Here is a 19,770-nt window from a genome sequence, read left to right on the forward strand (position 1 = left end):
CCGCTTGGACGTACTCACCTTGTTGTGCGGCAGCTGCGTGGGCACGTAGAGCGGCGGATCCAGACCCGGACTCGTGACAGCGTGACGCCCGATAATCCTGTCGGCCGCTTTCGCGTCGTAGCCTTCCGGCTGGCCAATGTGAAAACCTTTGCTCTTGACCCAGAAGCGGAACTTGCTGTTCTCGGCGCTGTTCACTTCCTCGCCCCGTAAAGTCCTCAAGATACGGGCGTACTTCTTGATGGTGATCGTCTTGGTCTTGGCGAGATCGCCGTACGTCTTGATCACCCACGGCTGATAAGCGTTGAACATGGCGTCGTTTTGAAATTTCCTCGGCGACGCGGCGGTCCCGTCAACCCCTTTCGAGCCTTGCGCCTTTTGCACGCCGTACGGGCCGCTGTTCACATTCGGTGATGACATTCCCGAATACGACATTGCCATTCCGCCCTTCGCGTCCACCGTGGCGGTACCGCTCGCCGTGTATCCGCCGTTTAACGAGCTTGCGGCGCCGGAAGCGGTCAACGAACCACCGGTCATGTTGGAGATGTCGAGGTACGAAACGGACGAGCTCTTGCTGAGGTTCGTGGCGTTGCCGACGAAGGTCGCCATGGAGGTCGACATGTAGGGTGGAATCGGCGTAGGTGGCATGCCGAGGCTTCCGGCGCACAGGCTGGCCGTTTGTCCGCCCGTCAAGCCCAGCCCGGTCACGGAAGCGTACGACGGCACGTCCGACATGTTCGACGTGGTCGGCCAGCTGGTCGAGAGCACGGAGCTGTTCGATATATTGCTCGTCGACGAGGAGGCGGCCGTGCTGGTAGCCGTCGAAGTGGACGACGATTTGGTCTGAGTAGCCGATCTCGAGACGGAAGTGCCGCGACTCTTCGAGATCTGGCTGTCGGTTGAGATACTCGTGTTCGTCGAGACGGAGGACGATGCTGAGGAGGCGGGGCAGGAGGCGCTGCCGCCTTTCCCTCCGCTCGTCGAAGTCCCGCGGGACTTCTTCGTCGGTGGCTCGTCACGAGTGCCGCCGTTCATCGAGTTCAGATTGCCGTGGGACGGGCTGTTGTTGTTCTCGCTTCTCGAACGCTTGCTCGACGACGACGCGCTCGTGGACAGTGATTGGCTTGAAGGAGTCGGCGAGTTGTTCACCGGCGCTCTGCGACGCAGGCCCATCGTCGTCGCGCTAGCCATGTTGTGCGTGTTTTAGGTGTCGGGGTTCTGCTCACCGTTATCCTGCGACCGGCACATCGACACTGGACCAGCACACTTCGGGGCACACCACCAAGATCACACCACAGAGATCATTCACGATCACTCGTAACACCGCGAGATGTTCGTACGAGATTGAATAAGTCACTCGCGGCCAGCGATGGTCCGCGCGAGTATGGTCCCCTCTCGCGGCCAGCGATGGTCCCCTCTCGGCGTTTCTCTCCTTCAGGAACGGCGATAAAACGACGGGCAAGGTGATGCTGCGCCCCTGAAAACAAAAGAGGGACGAAATGTGACGAGGAAAATTAGCTATGCGCAATTAAGCGGCGGAAACGTTTAAAGCGCGAAGGGCGCCGCTATAATGGACTACTAGCTGGAGTATCTGGAGACTATCGCCAGTGGGAGAGGTAGATTATAGCTGCTCGGGGATATAATACGCGGCAGAAATTCACTCGGGAAATTGACTGCCGTCGCCTTCCACCAGTTCCACCTTCTGTCCGATAATAGACGCGCGGCGTGGCGTCTCGCTCGCGCGCGTGAAACTCTCACTGTGAATAAAACTCTCCGTTTTAAGCGATTCGATCGCTCTCGCCTCCTTCCGAGCTTGTACATCGGGGGGATCGTAGACCCGTTAACACCCAGCGAGCGCGGTCGTTTATTTCGAAAGCTACGCAAGCAAGAAATCTCGCTGGAATGAGTAGGGTTGTTTTGCATTTTTAGCTCGCTTAGATCCATTTCGTTTGCAAACCCGCCGCTCTCTTTTGAGATAAACGGTTCACATACGTACTTTTTTTTAATTTTCAAGAGCACAACTGAGACGTTGTTATTACAAAGTTATAAACGATGCGAAGAGAACCTTTCTCGGAAGAGAAGGATCAATTACTCTCGCTTGTGTACATCATTCGCGCCTGAGGTAGAAGCCTCGCGCATCTTCGCGGATATCACGTTTCAACTCTAACCGCATATGAAGAAATAGGGACTTTTCGCAAGAGCGGCATTAAGGATAGGCAACGACGCTGGCACAATTAGCCAGCAGCTTACACGATGTACTAAACATGGGGAAACCGGTTAGCCGCCGCGACCTTCCTTTCGCGCGTGGGCCATTTTTGCGTCGCGCGTATCTGCATGACCGATATCGGGCTAGGGCTAAAATATTGTATACCACCACCGTGTGTGTCGTTCGAAAAGAAAAAAAATATCCCGATGCAGGACCGAACGGCTATTGCTCTCAACCTCCTGCAGCGAAAACCGGTGGCGGTGGGGCCGGAAAATAATGAGATATAACGACCTAAAAATGAAGCCACCCCTTCGCACGGTTCTCACCCCTAGATTACGCATCGGGCACCCTCGATATCACGCCCTCCGGCGAACGTTTTATCTCTCGCTGGTTCTATCTAGGATCGAGACCCCGAGATAAAACTGTGACGATTCGCCTATATTCATATGCCGAATGTAAATTTGTGTAGCGAGGTGGGATGTGTGTTCGGAATCACCGCAAGTGTATCGAAGATCACGTACACAGTGCGGATAAACGCGGTCGAGCGGCACAATTCGCAATTGCGGCGCGTACCTAAGAGCGGGAGCTAATTCAATAAGCTCGATCGGACTGTCTGTCCACCTTGGGTAGTTCGCTAACGGCCCGAGGGCGACACTTAAAGCCCCCTTGGGTCACAGAATATCAGGATAATCCTCGAAATACCGGCCGGCGAGTCGTCCCGCACCGTGGCGAAAGGATATCAAAATGAAATCTCTCGGAGACAGCCAATTCCATCGATGCAACTTTGGGCTATGCTAATGCGCAAATTGTTGAAAATCGCGGGAGACATTCAATGAGAACGACTTGAGCCGGGATAGACGTGGGATAGCTGCTTCACTAAAACTCTTAAAGATAGCGGGAGAAACAAGATAGCGAATCCTATTTCATACCTTGGCCGGTATTCATAGTCTTCAAGATCGTCTTAAGTAATGTCTTAAGACGCTAATACGGCTCTGTGATTGGTTCATGACATCTTAAGATTGAACTTAAGACGGTCTTAAATAACTATGAATACCGGCCACACTTGTCTATGTAAAAACAGCTTATAAAATAATCGACGATCAGTGTTATTTTTTTATTAATCAATAAAATCGACTGTGATTTGTAATCAGAGACTACATAACAAATAAAATGTATAAAAAAAAGAACGATTAATTTATCTTTTACATGCGCAATAATTGCTTAAATGGATTTATATAATTATTAAATATCATCAAAATTTTTTTATTACAAAGAAAATCGCTGAATATCGCTGAAAGTCAACATAAAACTGATAAGACACAAAGAGATATCGATAATAAAGACTGGTTATTCTAATGTCAATGATGCAGACCGAGATATATCCCTAATAAATACTCCAGCTTGGATCGTTCGATATGCCCCGGCAGGAGAGTCACGCGATGAACTGGCATTGGGACGGATTTCTTATTTTTGCGATTATCGCCCTCGGGAATGTCAATCAGCGAGCCGACTGGTCGACCCGAGAGCGACTGGGTTCCCGAGTAAAATGGCAAACCTCTGCGGTTTACGCCAGACAATCGAGAAACAAGCCCGCTGGCGGAAACTAATTCAATGAGGCCGATCGAAGCGTCTAGCGCGGTGGCTGGCATAATGGCCGGGTCGCGATGTACGCGATTTCCTTCAATTGACAGTGAGCCAAAGAGGGAGAGAGGCGAAATGGAAGGCTGGATACGGTCGAAAAGTCACGGTGATATCATCGCCAGATAACCGACATTGTCCTGTAGCGGAGATACGATCGCGCGAACGTGCGAAAAGGTTTATTTCGAGAGCCGTGATCCCGGAGCGCCTTAATTAACGGCTCGATTAAGCAGTTATTAACTACCACAGTCGCATTTAATCCACGCCGCCGCGCCGGACCGCGAGCTCGTAGATAGAATCAATTGAGAGAGACCAAAGATAAAATAGTATGGCGGATTATTTGTGCTGATTATATATATTTTTAGAAGGTAGGTATTAAGATATGAAAATGATTTCTTCAATTATGATGTGACATGTAATGAAAAATATCATATTTAACGTGGGAACAGTCATCTGGGATGTTTTTTATACCTCAATTAAAATCATTGTTATTAATTATATATTGCATATATTTCATTGTTCTATAATTTATTAGTATTTGAAAACAGTATGTTACTCAATATTTTTTGAAAAAATAAAGAGAAACCAAAAATATGTTTAAAAAATGAGAGAAGCACATTAAAACTGGATGTGAGCTTCCAAGCATTTTTTTTTTTTTTAACACGGGTATAAAAATCACCCCAGGTGACCTTCCCGGGTAAATGGAGTCGAAAAAAAATAGTGTTAAATATCTATGCGTGCATGATCTGTAAATAACAATAGATATATCAACAATCTGAAAAAGCGATAATCGGATGGCAACTCAATTTTTAATCAAATCGATAATTTGCAGAAATATTCTTTCAGCAATTATCGAAGTCTCATCAAGCTGTATTACATGCAAGCTTGTTTGGGATTAAGTCTTGGAATTTGGGATTAAGTCTTGGAATTTGAGATTAAGTCTTCGTGAGAGCAACTCTATGATCTTGAACGGCCGGCCTTCTCTCGGAACGCAAAATTTTAACGTGTCGAGGGAAACTTAATAAGCGTCTAAAGCACGAAGTCGAAAATTAAGTTACCTCGTCGCATTCCGATTTCGTTGAACGCAGTAGCGCGCAAACGCTCGCTTCGGACGGAAATCCGACGAGGTGAAAAAAGCTGCGAGAGCCTGTATTCGTGAGTGGGTGACCCGATTAGGTTAGCGGCGGACTACGCTTAGATAACTCGCGGCGAACAATCGGGAGACAAACCCCGACAAAGTCCCGAGCGAATGCCGGGGGGGGGGGGCGGAGAAGGAGAGCAAATTCAATAAGACCGATCGAACCGTCCCCGTCCGGCACGGTAGCCGGTATAATGGCTTCGGTGCGCGATATATCCGCGCGCTCCTTTAGGTGGCAGAAACGGGGCCCCGGGACGGCGATATGTCTCGGCTTAGAGCCGCACACAAGTCACGTAGTGGCATGGGACCACCACCGAGTATTATAGCACGTCCCCTGTCGTCCCCGCCGATTCTCCCCCTTCGATCCCCTTTACCGCGTCGCTCCATCTCTCTTCTTCTCTCTGTACATATCGTCCTCTCTTTCTCTCTCGCTCGCTTTCTGTGTCTCTTTCCTTCTCTCTCTCTCTCTCTCTCTCTCTCTCTCTCTCTCTCTCTCTCTCCCCATTCGTGTACATATTACTCGGCGTATAATGTGGGTGCCACTCGCACACCGAGCGGCCGGGTGTCACGCTACGTGCTTCCTGCCCGTAGGCTATAGTGCGACAAAAGGCCTTATGTCCGCCCGCTCGTGGGACACTCGTGATCGCAATGTGTAATCAAGCTCGCATGGCCACTGTATTACCACGTACGCCCACCCGTTGTATGCGTGCATACGCGACAGTTTCGGTTATCCGTTTCCCGCGCAGGACACCACCGCCCTCCCGCTCCACCCCGTTCTCCACCCCTTCGTCCTTGTCCCACCCGCCAATCGGTTTCGTAACGGCGGCTACTGATCGGCAAATTCGCGGCTGTTATTTCAACCGGAGAGAACCGAATGTTCCTTTTTTTTCTTTTTTATCGCGAGTAAAAGTACACACACGATACACGGAGTATTTCTGAAATAAGGTCGCTAAACTTTGAATGAGAAAAAATCGGACAATCATAAATCTAACGAAACATCCTTTGTCCGCCGCAGAAAAATATGTCTAAAATTTCAAAGAAGTTTTATTTAAATTAAATATTGTTTCCTTTTTTATTTTATTTTTTTCTTTTTTTTTTTTAAGGAAGTGTTAAAAATGGTTTCTTTCATCGAGATACGCGTTTCACATACCAACATTTCATAACTCAAATATAGATTTATGAGTTTATGAACTTGCTTCGACGTACGAATTTTCTCTGTAACGTGTTGTAATATAAAATTAATTCATCATATCACGTCGGATATTGTCTATAATACGAAAAAATAGTATTCACATATCTAAGTTTATCAGATATTCTTACAAAACTCTGACGTAGATGAAACACGTTTATAACTCGGAAAGAAGCCAATCTATGATCATATAATCTTCGTTTCGTCTCTCAAAGTGCGCAGTATATTCCCGCAATTTGGCGATCTATATTACGAATATCATATGCATTTTGAGAAAGAGAAAACATGTTATTCTACTTAATTTATTCGAAGTAGCAAGCGATATCAAGAAACACGTCTGAGCCTCGCGACAAATGTCACTCACGACAAACGGCGACACTTGACCGAAGAAAAAACGTCATTTCTTTTCTCGTTAAAAAAAAGAGACTCAAGTTAGGAGCACGCGCAATTGCCTCTTGAAAAAAATTTTTATCTCTCAGACGATGAAACTAAAAAAGATGAAGATATTCGCTAGTTGGAACGACACTCGCGTTTATTAGCTTACCGAGTCGACTAGTTGAGACTTTCTACCGTCGTAAAACGAGTTGTTTACTCCGCAGTATTAAAATGAGAGTATATAAATGAGAATTCGCCAATTGCCGAATTCACGACGCGGTTTCGAATTTCGAGCGAAAATCTGGTCGCGAAATGTTTCGCAATTGCGATCGGAAGTGCGTCAATCCTGACAATTTCGCGCAAGTCGATAGAGCTGAAGGAGTCGAAGCGATGATAGGCGAGGCAATTTACGATCAATATACAGACACGTGTTTTCGACGCGCGGCCAGTTTACGTAAAATTTCAGGTGAACGTTCACGGGGACAAGATTACAACAGACGCATAATTAGCGCGAAGAGTACAAAATCCCGCAAAAACAGCGCGACCCACGGTAAATGTCGCCTGTAGATGTAATCGCGCGGGACTCGCCGAAAATCCTTTCGTATAAACGCGACGAGTTTTATTTTCAAGCGTTGAAGGATCAACGTAACGGGATCACGAGATGCAAGCGAATCTGCGCAAGTATCCTGGTCTTGTTGCAATCTCGTTCGCCGTAAGAGCTATGTGAGAAGCTATATCCGTCCTTAACTACTTTTATCGATCATCCATCAGACTATCGAGACTATACCGTGAGATAGTTTGATTAGTTGCTTTACATCCAATCGGGTCACTGCCTAAGAAGGATTATAGACAAGAGGTAATGTATCTTCGCGACTAATCGCACAAGTACGGTGCGTACGTTCTTTGATGTTTAATTTCTCCGACCTTGCGATTTCGAATCTAATCATTTTTTAATAAATAGCGTGCGCCGCAGATAAAAACAATAGTTAAAAACAAACCTGCAAAAATCTTAAATGTTTTGATCTTTAAATGTTGCCGCGTCCATCGAATGTGCTGTGCAGGATTGATCGTTAACGAGAGTTTATCGCTAAAGCGGTTTTATCGCAAGAAATGACGTTCCCATCTAACGCACAGAAGCGTCGAATAATGCGGCGAAATGCCACGCATCAACAAACTCTTTAGAAAAGAGCCGCGTATGCGGGATCAGGACGCACTATCGCCGATAATGACACGTTACAGAGGCACCGCAAACGAGCGCTTCGGATTTTCAATCCGACCCCCCGTGTGCGTGTTTTCCACATCGTCCGCCTACGTCGAATTAAACCGCCGGTGAAAAGAACCACGTTAAATGCAACAATCGCGTGCGATCGAAAGGGCGGCATTCTCATAACACTTCGAAAACCGATAACGAGACTTTTCTCGGCATTTCGCGACGAGGTAATGCGCTTAGACGCGACAAAACAACACTCCGCCAAACGTCTCGACGTATTCTCACCGCTCGCGCTCTGACGATTCTCTCCGCCAAATCAAATCACATCCGGTTGGGAAAGTTAAACTTTTGTCAGAAGAACCACCCCGCCTGAAGGATCGACCGATTACATTCACCGCGAAACTGGCGCGCCATTCGCGAAACGGCGCGGCGCGGCGGCCCGTTAGATCCCGTCGGAGAAACCGTCGAACGCTCTCCTCGCTCGAGTCCCAAAGTGGCAGTAAGTTGAATTCCCAAACGGGCGGGTGTGGCGACCGGCCCGCAACGGGCACCGGAACGGAGCGGACGAACGCCGCTGTCTCTCCTTCGTCGTTCCCTCCTCGACGTGAGAGCTGCCGCCTCTCTGTTCCGCGAGAGGAAAAGGGAGGGACAGAGAAAACAAATGAAACGTAGTCCACTCGGAAAATACGAATTTGGTCTTCTCGATCCACCGTCGTTCGCGCCGATCGATCGATTGTCGTCGAGAAGCGTCAACCTTTTCCGGTCACAAAGAGATTTTTCAGCGCGCGAATCTAAATGTATAAATCGCGATATGATGGAGCCAGATAGAATATGACGCGCGGAAATTAGAAACAGAACGTATGATCGACGGTTTTCTTTGGCAAAGAAGTTGCTGCGTTCGCGGGATTTTTCTCGGTATCAATTTTATTTCGGAATGCGATGATAATGCGGAATATGCATGAGATATCGATTACTTTATAGCACTTGTCTATATGGTATGTTGCAAAACCGTACTACTTTGAAATAGTTTCGCGTACAATTTTGTTGTTAGAGTTTGTCACTGTGGATCGTTTGATGGATAAATGAAAATGCCGATTGATGTATAAACTAAAAAATCGTGTATCACTCATTCACTATAAGAAGGGGATTAAACGCCGACAATCGCGACAGCTCGACAGATGATCGACAAGAGCAAAAACCATGTTTTACATTTTCCAGCAGATCTTCCACTGATCACGTTTGTATATCACGAGTGAATTCCGCGAGAATTCTTTCGTTGACAACGTTTCGTTCACCAATATTAAACAATAATTTCCGGCGGACGAAATGTCGCGCGCAAATGACAGAGCAAAATTTGAAACATTTCCGAGAAAACGCAGAAAATCGCGCGAACAGCCAGACAATCATAAAGTAATGATCGAAACTCACTTGAAAATCGTCGTCTTCACACTGTCACATCGAAATCACACGCATGATCGCTCATGCACTGGCAACGACCGGCGTGAGATCCGCGCTCCGCTCACGAAGTCGCTTTCGGGACAAAGAGTCCGGATGGAGATCGGAAAAAGAGAGGGAAAAAAAACGAGATCTCTCTCTTGGCACTGTCACCGATCCGCAACGTAACGCGGGGCTTCTTTCGTGTCCACCGCGCGCGTCCACTGAGTGTGCGAGATCCGTGCCGCGTGTCTGTCCGAAAGTGTCACCTCCCTCTCTATTTCTCTCTCTCTCTCTCTCTCTCTGTCTCTCTCCCCGGACGACTCCGATGTGCCGGCGAAGATCCGTGAAAGGAGGAAGAAGAGGCGCGAGATCGTTCTCGCAACCCGGTCTCGCGTGGACGAACGCCGTCGGACGCTCGGTGGTGGCCACTTCTTCTGTGCTTCGCTTTCCTTTTTTTCTCGGCTCTCGTCTTCCACCGGGTAACCACCAGCCTGACGATGTTGACGTCGCGCGGCAACGAGGCGAGTAAAGGAAGACCACGACGGCGACGGCCAGCAGGAGGAAGAGCGGCGGTGGAAGAGTAGAGGAAGGCTACGCGGGGGTGGGGAGGGAGGAGGAGTAAAAGACAGAACAAGCGAGAGAAAGAGAGAGACAGAATGAGGACAGACGGACAGAATAAGTGAGAAAAACAGAGAGGGGGAAAGAGAGAGAGAGAGAAGGACAGCGAAAAGGAAGAATCGGAGCAAGAGCGAGCGCCGGCAGACTGGGTTGACTCGGTGGCCGAGCGGTATCTCACCCGCGAAAAGCGTCCCGCGATCAGGTGACAGCGGGAGTACACACCGGCGTTACTCCCGAGAGCGAGAGGGAGAAGCGGGACCGACAGACGAGAGAGGAGTCGAAAACGGAGAGGCAGGACAGCTGGCTGTGGTAGCGAGACGAGGACGGCCGAGTCGCGAGCGGAACGTGGAGGGAGCGTAGAGTGGCGTGAAGGAGGGACCAGGCGGGAGGCTAAACACGTCGGTGAGAGAGGGATAGATAGGACGGGACGCGAGAGGGTGAAAAACGAGATGGAGAACGAGCTGACGGAGATGGGAGACGGAGAGAGAGCGATAGCCGGTGCTCGTGCGTTCGCCGAGTGTAACTCGACTGGCAGAGGAGGGCGAGGAGAGGCTTCGTCGGGACAGAGTGGGATGCAAAGAAACGCCGCGCGCTACGAACGGAGAGGGAGAAAATTTCAAGAGGGAAAGAGAGGACTACTTGCGCGCGTGTGTGTGTGCGTGAGTGTGTAAAGCTAGAGAAAAAGGGAGACAGAATCGGAGCGGCAGCGAGGGAAACGAGGGAGAGCGACCGTGGGTGACGAAGAAGGGCGAAGTGGGGTGCCGATGGAGAGCCGACGAGAGAGCGTACGAGCGGGGTGGCAGAGGGTAGGGAGGCAGAGAAGGGCTCCCTGATCGCTTCTGAGTGCAAACGGTTCGGCGTGCGGTGGGACACTGGCAGTCAGTCGGGCGGGCGGGCTGGCTGAAACTGCTGTGGATAGCGGGTGGCGAGCGGCGCGGCGCGGCGCGATACTCCACGGAACGGTACGGGACGGGCCGAGAGCGCCGAGCCGGGCCGGGACCCCCATCTAACACACGCGCGCACACGGACGTGCGCGCGGCGCACACACGCCGAAGGCCGGGGCGCTCGCGTGTAGTCGCCACCGACAGAGGCACCGCACGGAGAGGCGCGGCGAACACAGACGCGCATTCACACGGATAGAGTCGGAGTCGGGCTGTCGGACGAACGGTCGGTCGGTCGGTCGGGTGCGGGATGTCGGGGGAGGAAGGGCAATGAGCAAGGCAGGCAGGCAGAGGCAGGCAAGCAGCAAGCAGGCTCGTCTCTCTATACGAGTCTCGGCGCGTTACTACGCCAACGGCTCTGCCTGCTTGCCTGCCCACGGCTCGGCACGGCTCGGTCTCGCTCGGGCGCCCGCACCGCACTAGCCCGACTCTACCCCGCTATCCGTCTCTCCGTTCGTCGGTCGGGCTCTCTATGCCTCTCCGTCATCCTCGTCGCTCTAGCGTGACTCGTCTCTCGGCGCGGACACCTCTCGTTCAGTCGTCTGACTCCATCGTCCCGCTACTCCGACCGCCACGCTGCGCCGCGCCGCGCCGCGCCGCGCCAAGCCGAGCCGAGCCGAGCCGAACCGAGCCACGCCACGCTACCTCTCACGCCGTTCGAGCCGATGCTCGGCCGATGCTCTCTTCCGTAAGCGCGCACGCTTGTCTCCTTTTTTCCACGCTATATCCGCCGCCTCTTTCCTCTACCTAGACCCCATGTCGCGATATACTCCTTCTCTTTCTCCCTTCTCCGTTACTTTTTCTAGCTACCGCCTTTTCGATCCTCTCCGCGGGACGTCTGGTTTTCTCCGTCAGAATCGTCGTTCATCGTCATCGCGCTCGCCGTCGTCGGGCCTTCATCGTTTCATACATGTCCCCGTGCCAATTTGAAGCCATGAAGGTCTTTTCTACACGCGGGCGCCCACACCGGAACGGTGGCATGCGGTAGGCCTGACGTATCTATGCGCCTACCGGAATTTTCTAAGATTGGACACGATGCAGAGAAAAAGAGCGATGTTCGACAAAATGAAAAGAAGACCTAAACTGTAACCCTGTGACCTTCTTTTCTGTCTTACAAGTGAATTTTTTAAAAACCCCAGATTCCTCTGGCGACATTCCAAAGATTGCTTTAACGTCGCAAATCTTACACCGTAACTAATTTTGAGTCCCGAGTTTGAAGGTTCGGCATGATGTGGTCGTTCGTTATCTGCTTTTTCTTTAGTTTTGCGAGTATTAGCGCTGAATTATTCAACGCGCATCGTGTAAGTCTGCGCAGAACCTCGGTCCTTGAGAGAACCCGGAGAAACGGACCGTCGCGATTACGCTTGTAACTGAACTCGAGACTTTCCTCATCACTCGCGGATTCACATGGAAATATTTCTTGGAGTCCACGAGAATCGAAGAAAGTAATTCCAAAAGAATACTTAGCTTAAGATCAGAAGGATTAGTGCTCTCTTTGCCACGCTTTTCTCCTATTATATTAAATTTTCCCGACTTAGCACTTTATATCGAATAAAGACAGTTTTAAATGGAGAAGAATTTTATGTAGCATTCTTGCCAGGCGATAGAAATTCCCATTATACGATAAATAATTTGTTAATTCGTGGTAGGATAGGTAACTATTGCGGCGTGCCACTTCAATAACAACAATGAAGAAGACAAGCTTGAGATGACTATTGAAATTCGACATTGTTGCGTGACTAACCTTGTCTTCCGCCTAAACTTCGAGATACGGTACGCGCGGAGGGTCTTGACACTTTTGAGAATTCATTGCAATGCTTCCGACCTGGGAAGGAACACCACTTAGCTATTCCGAGAAAGTATACATCCCGCACACAAACTGCGAAAGAATAGTCGATGCACGCCCAAAGTTGCCTTAATCTCTATCCTCTTCTCCGCCCCGCGTCGCTTGAAACGACAGACTTTCAGGGTGACTTCACGCTCAAGCGGTGGTGGTCTGGTAGAAGGGAGGAAACAAAAGACGAGAAAAAGGGACGTAGAACGGTCTCGGAGCGTGAGCGCGAGCGCACAAAGGAATCGGCGAAATCGCGAGGTATAACGCCTAGAACAGTGGGCGTTTCGTTCGCCGGTTAAAACCGGGAAGAAACCTCACGGAAATCGCGCGTTTCGTTTCAAGTATCGTCGAGGGAGAGGAGAAAAGGAATCGCCGCGAAGCCGACGCGAAGCGCGACGTCACGGAACGCTCCTTTAGAATTCCGATTATTCAGAGAAAGCAGAAGTCGGACGCGCGCGCGCGGAAGAGCGAGAGATTATCGGCGGCAAGCAGGAGCGAGCGAGACCGAGTGCGCGGTAGGGGGCGGTACCCCTTAACACCGGGCACGAGGCAAATAGGGGGACCAGCTGTGTTCTATCCTTGTTCGGGTTGCTCTAAGGGGGTCGAGGATTATTAAAACGGACGGGGAACAAGGAAGAGAGGCAGGAGAAGGGAAGGGGGCAGCCTTCTACTGTTACGGTGCACAGCCTCGGGAACCGGTAAGCCCCACTACCCCGCGCCTCTCATTCTCTCGTTCCGCCTGTCTCTCCTTCTCTGTTCCTCTCCTTCGGCCTCCCTGATTCGGTATTCAAGTTGGAACCGCGGTGCATGCTCTCGGTGCATAAAATGCCCCCTACAATGATCCCAATCAACTGTGGTGCCCATACGCGCGCGGAGCTCAGCAATCAGGACCGCTTTGATGACGGCGGCCAAAAATTCGGCATTAATTCAATGAGAAACGCCTCATGGCGAATCGATACGAGCGTTCGATCGATCCGTCGATCGGCGACTCGCCGTCGCTCGTTGTGAATCGCACGCACCGCGAAAGTGGATCATCTATCTTGATCAGCAAGCTTGAAAGCCGAGGCATTCTCAAATGAACGTTGAAGCACTCCTCAAGCGAAAACGTCCCGTGAGGAATAAGCCGCGAAGTACCGCGATACCGCGGATCACAAATAAAACATGATCGATAAATACCCCCAAAACGTTGCCGAAATAATTCGTTTTGTGAAATCGGCACGAGTGCGCATATCGGAATCTGTCTACACCTTGCGATTCCTTCGACACCTTGTGTCTTCTGGGCACAATGAAAAGCCGTCGGGCGCATGTAAGGTTGTCTTTTAAAGAACGCAAGGACGCGTTACCTGCGACGGAAAAGAATTCTTGCCTTGATTCTTGCCTTGTTTAGATGGGCTCTTCCCAGACAAAAGAACCCAAGTGGAACTATTGCGAAGTCATCGTAGAATAGCGTTGGCTTCAAAGCTAATGCTAATATTATGATACGAATGTCGAGCTTTAAACTGTTGATCCTTAAGAACAGCACCAATCTCACTGGCTTATTCAAAAAGACACGTTTGATCTAATTTTCGTTTGCTCACCTCGACTTGATTTATAGACTACAGAACCTTGGCATCCATTGGATAATGTTCTTTTGTCTATTTATATTCCCATGTATAAAACACAAGTATAATCCTCATGCATTTAAAACGTAGCGCGAATTCAATCAACAGTATCTCTTTGTACTATTAAACTCGTCGCAAGTTCCTTTTTATTTTTAACTATATCTTTCTCATTCCCACCCTTCTCAACCTAACTTCTATTTCATTATTATGCAATATTGTAGAATTTTTGTACTCGCTCCAAAAAATTTAAACCTATAATTTAATCTAATTGTAAGCCTAAATATATAGACGATACTCTTGCGCGACTCAGTTTTTCTTGTTCGACGCAATAACGCGTCCTCGATCCAAGTATATTCATACCTCTCCACTTAAGCGCCGAGCTCAATCACGCATGAACGTTCTAGAGAAGATTCCCTTTCTTCAGACGGGATAACCGACACAGGCACGGTCCGTGGACGGCGTTTAGAAACAGTCTGGGATACCGTTCCGGGCGACGGGCACAGGCCGGTGTGGCGGCGGTACCGAGCGACGACCACTACGAAGGATCAACACGGCAACGTCCCGTCACTAATTACATTCTCCTCGCGCAATCACGGTCGGCGCGTACATACACCGTGTGCGCCGCGTTTCCGCGCGAGCGTCGCCGCTCTACGTACACACGTACACAGTCACGCTGTCCGCTGGCGAAAGTCCAAATCTCTCGGCAGATTAAAAGCTTCTCACGGCGATTCTCTTGACTGGAGTTCCTCCCACGTTTCCCTGAAAAGTCTCTGCGGAGCGAATCGGCGGCGGAGCCCGCCGATCCTCTCCGTCCTCTTTCTCTTCCGTCCTCGTTCCGGACGAGGCGAAACGCCACAAAACCGAGTACGCACGTGAGGGACCCCCACGTTCCCGGGGGTCCTCCTTCACGTGACGCAAGCTCAAAAACCTAAAAACACTGAGAGATCTCTCTAGACCCGTGGTTGTTCACGTAGAACACTTTCTCACACGCATAGATCCAGAAATACCAGTGAAAGATGAGTATGTATGGAGATAAATGAAACAATGAATCAAATTCTTCAGGATCTTAACCGTCAAAAAGTTCAGCCTATTAATTCTGCTCAGAAATTTCCGAAAGTTGTATAGAATAGGAGAACGAGTTTAATATCGCGATATAATTTGGTTATATGCGAGGCAGGACGGAGACGATATATAATAAATGACATTAGAGATTTCTTAAAGATCGTCAGTTTCAGGTCACGAAAGGTCAGGATCCGTTCCCGTAAGAGGAAAACGGGAGCTCGACTTCCTATCGCGGGCGGGGTTTACACAGGATTGGGAGGGAAGTCCTCGTTTTGTCGAGATACCACTTCTAAACGCGCCCCAGCTACGCTCCCTTATGAGCGCCTCGACTAAGGTAAATTCTGCCAGCGGTGGATTCGGATTGCGAGAGGAGCGAGCGTATGCGGGAAGTTCTGAATTTCGATCGTCGCGCGTTCTGGAAACCACGATGATTTGAATATCATCGGACGTTCCCCTTACGCGCACGTGAATAAACGCGATCGGTCCTTTTGAAGCCTCTTGAGCAATCGATAGCGGTGAGATTTTATCGCGCGAGTTTCGCGAACGTCAAACAGTTAATTCCGTAAGAAGGGACACTTTAAAAAGACCAATTAACAAACTGTTAAGAATCATCAAGAATCACAGCTTTAATTGGTGGTGTTGTTAGAAGATAAAGAATAAATGCGAAACTTTATCTGCTTTCAGCAAGTAGACACGTTCTGTGAACTTTTTATACTGAGCGAGTAACGTTTCTTCAGTAAAAAAATGAATGAATGAATGTATATGACTAAGTGAATGAATGAATGAGTGAGTGAATGAATTAAGAAATTTATTATTGTAGCTTGTGGTGAATAGTCTCAAAGCAGAAGATATATATTTATATACAATTAAGTTTACAAATAAAAACGAAAATATATGTTATGACACTAAGTAAATATATAAAAGAAAAACAAAGAAAAAAAAGAAAGAGAAGAGAATGTAAAGGAGGGAGATAATTAAAAGCGAGCGAAAAGCGAAGAATCGCGAAGTGATGCAGTTTTAATGGTTATTTCCTCTTTAATGCAATTATATTAAAATAGATTACTCGGAGAGGATATCTTATTTTAGTAGCCTTAGAAAAAAATCTATTAAAACACGTATTAGTTCAAACATCGTATACGTTAAAAATAATCTGTGACTAAATGGAACATTTAGTGCATCGTGCAGTTTTTGAGCAAATTACTGCAATATTAATAGTGAAATGGCTAAATAAGAACAGTGAGAGACTGGAAAAAGGCGGATAATTAGAATTTACTAAACAAGTTAAAGAAAGTACAAAAATAAGAGTTAAATAAACGGTTGGAAGCATAAATCCCGTATTATAAAGCTACTCGTTTAAGATATCATGTAAGTGTCAAACGTTTGGAATGTTCAATGAAACTATTTAAAAATATAAGGATAATACATTCAACGAATATATAATGTGATACTTGAAACAACGAACAGCAAATATGACTGTAACGAAAATTTCGTTTTTTAGAATACAGAAATTCGCGGCAAAAAATATTCTGCGTATATCGCTGTTTCCCAGGCTATTTAATATTATTACTGCAATTGGCGAGTATTCGTATTGGTTATTATGTCATAGTGGATCCAAGGATAGAGTGTATCAATAAGATCGTCTCGACAAATTGGAAGACGTCGGATAATAATATAATGACCGATATAAATATCGTTTGATAGGAATAGGACCGATATTATCGTTTTTAGGCGCGTATTTTTAGATACGTGACCCAGCAGACGCCTCGCAAAAAGCGATAAGAGCGGTACTGAATGAACCATATAAACCGATATATTTATTCCGTGCTGATTCTCATTATATAAAATAAATGATATCTGTTCGTCGAATACATAACTTATGAGTTATGATATGAACTCAATTGATTTGCGCAGAGTGTCTGTCACGAGAATTACACAACACCGAAACATCCTTAAAGTATCACTGCGGCGACGCACTGCAAACTTTAAACGTCTCGGAAATGTCGAGGATCCAATTCAAAGGATCCAATCTAACGATCTACGCACGATTAGAACGCGATTCACGGACTGAATCCATGGAAGAATATTTCCGCGCTCGTTCCGGTACGCGCGACTCTAATTCATACATTTTTTTCTCTTCTCCCCTCTCCATTTCGTGAATCTGATTCGCGTCCTCTGGACCAGTTCTCGATCTCGGCGCATTCTCACGGGACGGGAGAGGGATGCTGAGAACTGGACAACGGTCAAGCTTCGGCCCATTCCTCGCGACCGTGAGGAGGAAAAGGGAGGAAGGGGAGTTGGACGGGCGATGCTGGACATGATGGTACGGGATGTGTAGGGGTTGAATCTTCCGAGATCGGAAGGGTGAGCGCGCGGCGCGGCGTGATTCTGGTTTGATTTTATTCCGTCGAGGGATGATCGTTCTCGCCGCGTGAGAAAGGGCTCCCAGATTCGACCTCTTTCGTCGTTCTCTCCTAGCAACGCCACTTCCGTACGTGACGTTATAGAATCATGCCCCATTGCTGCTAAAAGCCTTTCCCAAAAACGAATGGTGGTTCAGCGATCTCAAAGAAACGAAAAATTTTATCTCTAAACCGTCGATTTAAATCTATATAATTGCGACAATACTGGTATTTAAAATAAGACACGTTTGAAATGACAAATCAAAACAGAACGATTGTTTAAGGGTTCACCGCGAGTTCAATAAAATCACATTATTTAACGCTCATTAATCATAAAATATACATTTACTAATTTGTATAAATCAAATTCTGAAGAAAGGAGTTTCTAAAGAGAAGAAGTTCGTATCATATAATCTTATGCGAGACGCTTGGACAATCCAGCAACCAGCCGCAGTTTCGCGAAAGCCACGCTCCATCTCTCACGGGAGAGACGTCCCGGGTTTACGGTTCGCAATTAGGGCCGCGAATTAAGCGGCACTTAAGCGCGAGCGAGCGAGCGAGATTCCGGCTGAATATCGGTCGCGCGATATCCCTGGGATGAGTCGCCGAGGTAAGTTTCGGGGCATCCGGGATTATCCTCGAGATCTGCCGAATATTTCGGCGATCCGGCCGATCTCCCGGGAGACGCGATCTTCCGCAACTCTCCGAAATGTCGCAGCAGAATTTCCATCCAAGAAATATCTCGACGTAATCGCGCCCGCGAAATTGAGAAATATTAATTTGGCACATAGAGATTGGTTTTCAAATAATCGGACATGTATATTTATATAGTCAGGAACTTTCTGCGACAAATAACTCAATTAAAGGAGAAATATGGCAAAACACACGAATTTCGAAATTTCATCACTCGTTTATATCCTTGATTAATTCGCAGGAACCTTTAAATTCTCAATGTTAATACTACCGACATCCCGCAATGTTAAAATAATTGCTATTCCTCTCATTCGTTTTGTGGCTTTTACAATCGAAGGAAAATTCGACACGTACGCAAAAAAAATCAGGGACATCATCATCCACAGCTTTCGGATTATTGTACAAAATGACGGTTACCGGGGCGAGGCGATGAATGAAAAAGTAGAATTGGGGTGGAGGGTGGAGGGTCGCAGCCGCTAAGTCGACGGCGAAGAGCGGCGAAAGAATTACCGGCATTGTTCCAGTCCCCGCGCCGTCCCTTTTGCGAAAACAAAGGGACGGACGCGCGCGAGAGAAGAGAAACGGGCGGGGCGCGGCGTGGCGCGGCCGCGCTTAATTCTAAATTCGGCACTAATAACGCCGACCCGTGTTTCGTTAGCCCCTGGGAGATTAACGCGTCGGCAAGCGCCGGTCTAATAGCGCCGTACACACCGAATTCGAATAATATTTACCTCCGACGTGGCGCGGCGTGGCTCGGCACGGCACGGCCACCCCGAGGTCCCCTGGGAGCGGCAAATGCGATTGGTTTCGACGTATGCGCATCCGATCGTTCCGCGACACGCAAAAAGCGCCGCTTTTCACCGGTCAATCGGATCGCCCGGTGCGTCGCGCCGGACACTACGTCCTTTAGTTTTATTTATTGCCTGTGAAATTCTCCGTTGGCGCGCGCGCACGTGATACACAACGATCGTTAAATTATAAATAACGAAACGTGTGTGATATGACACTTGAATTATTCACGAGAGTCAAGTTAAGTGAATTACAGGAATTACGACAGATCGCCCGTCGCAAATCGAGGAAATTATTTCAAAGGTTGATTATTGTGAAAAATGGGATAACCGGTTAAATGCTAATTCAATATGAAATAATCTTATAATGCACAAAACAGAGGAGCTGTGTTTTCAAAACATGTCACATATAAAGAAAGCATAATATTCTTAAAAATTGAATTCAGAATGCATATTACATAATACGTGCGAAAACAGAGCAGAAGGTAGTACTTCACAATTCGTGATAAATACTTAAATTATTGCCAAGCACCGAACTATGCAATCATAGAGTTTTATTTGCCATATTTCACGTTAATTCGTTTCGTTGAGAACAATCGGAAAAATTAACAGGATACTTCAATCTCTATCTTTTTTCACAGCGC

The 19,770-nt window shown here is 48.0% G+C and overlaps 1 protein-coding gene across 3 annotated transcripts in view; it reads right to left on the reverse strand.

The window, feature by feature from the left end:
• LOC139819638 (uncharacterized) overlaps positions 1 to 19,770 on the reverse strand; it is a 98,759-nt gene that overhangs the window by 38,442 nt on the left and 40,547 nt on the right. For 2 of the 3 annotated variants that reach the window (XM_071789148.1, XM_071789147.1), the window contains one exon: positions 19 to 1,474. In XM_071789148.1, coding sequence (XP_071645249.1) covers positions 19 to 1,188 — 1,170 coding nt within the window. In that variant the 5' untranslated portion in view covers positions 1,189 to 1,474. Of the gene's footprint in view, positions 1 to 18; positions 1,475 to 9,181; positions 11,267 to 19,770 lie in introns of those variants that run through there. The other variant, XM_071789146.1, reaches the window with a different exon arrangement.

This window comes from Temnothorax longispinosus, chromosome 9 (assembly GCF_030848805.1).
Source record: "Temnothorax longispinosus isolate EJ_2023e chromosome 9, Tlon_JGU_v1, whole genome shotgun sequence".
Classification (NCBI taxonomy): Eukaryota; Metazoa; Arthropoda; class Insecta; order Hymenoptera; family Formicidae; genus Temnothorax; species Temnothorax longispinosus.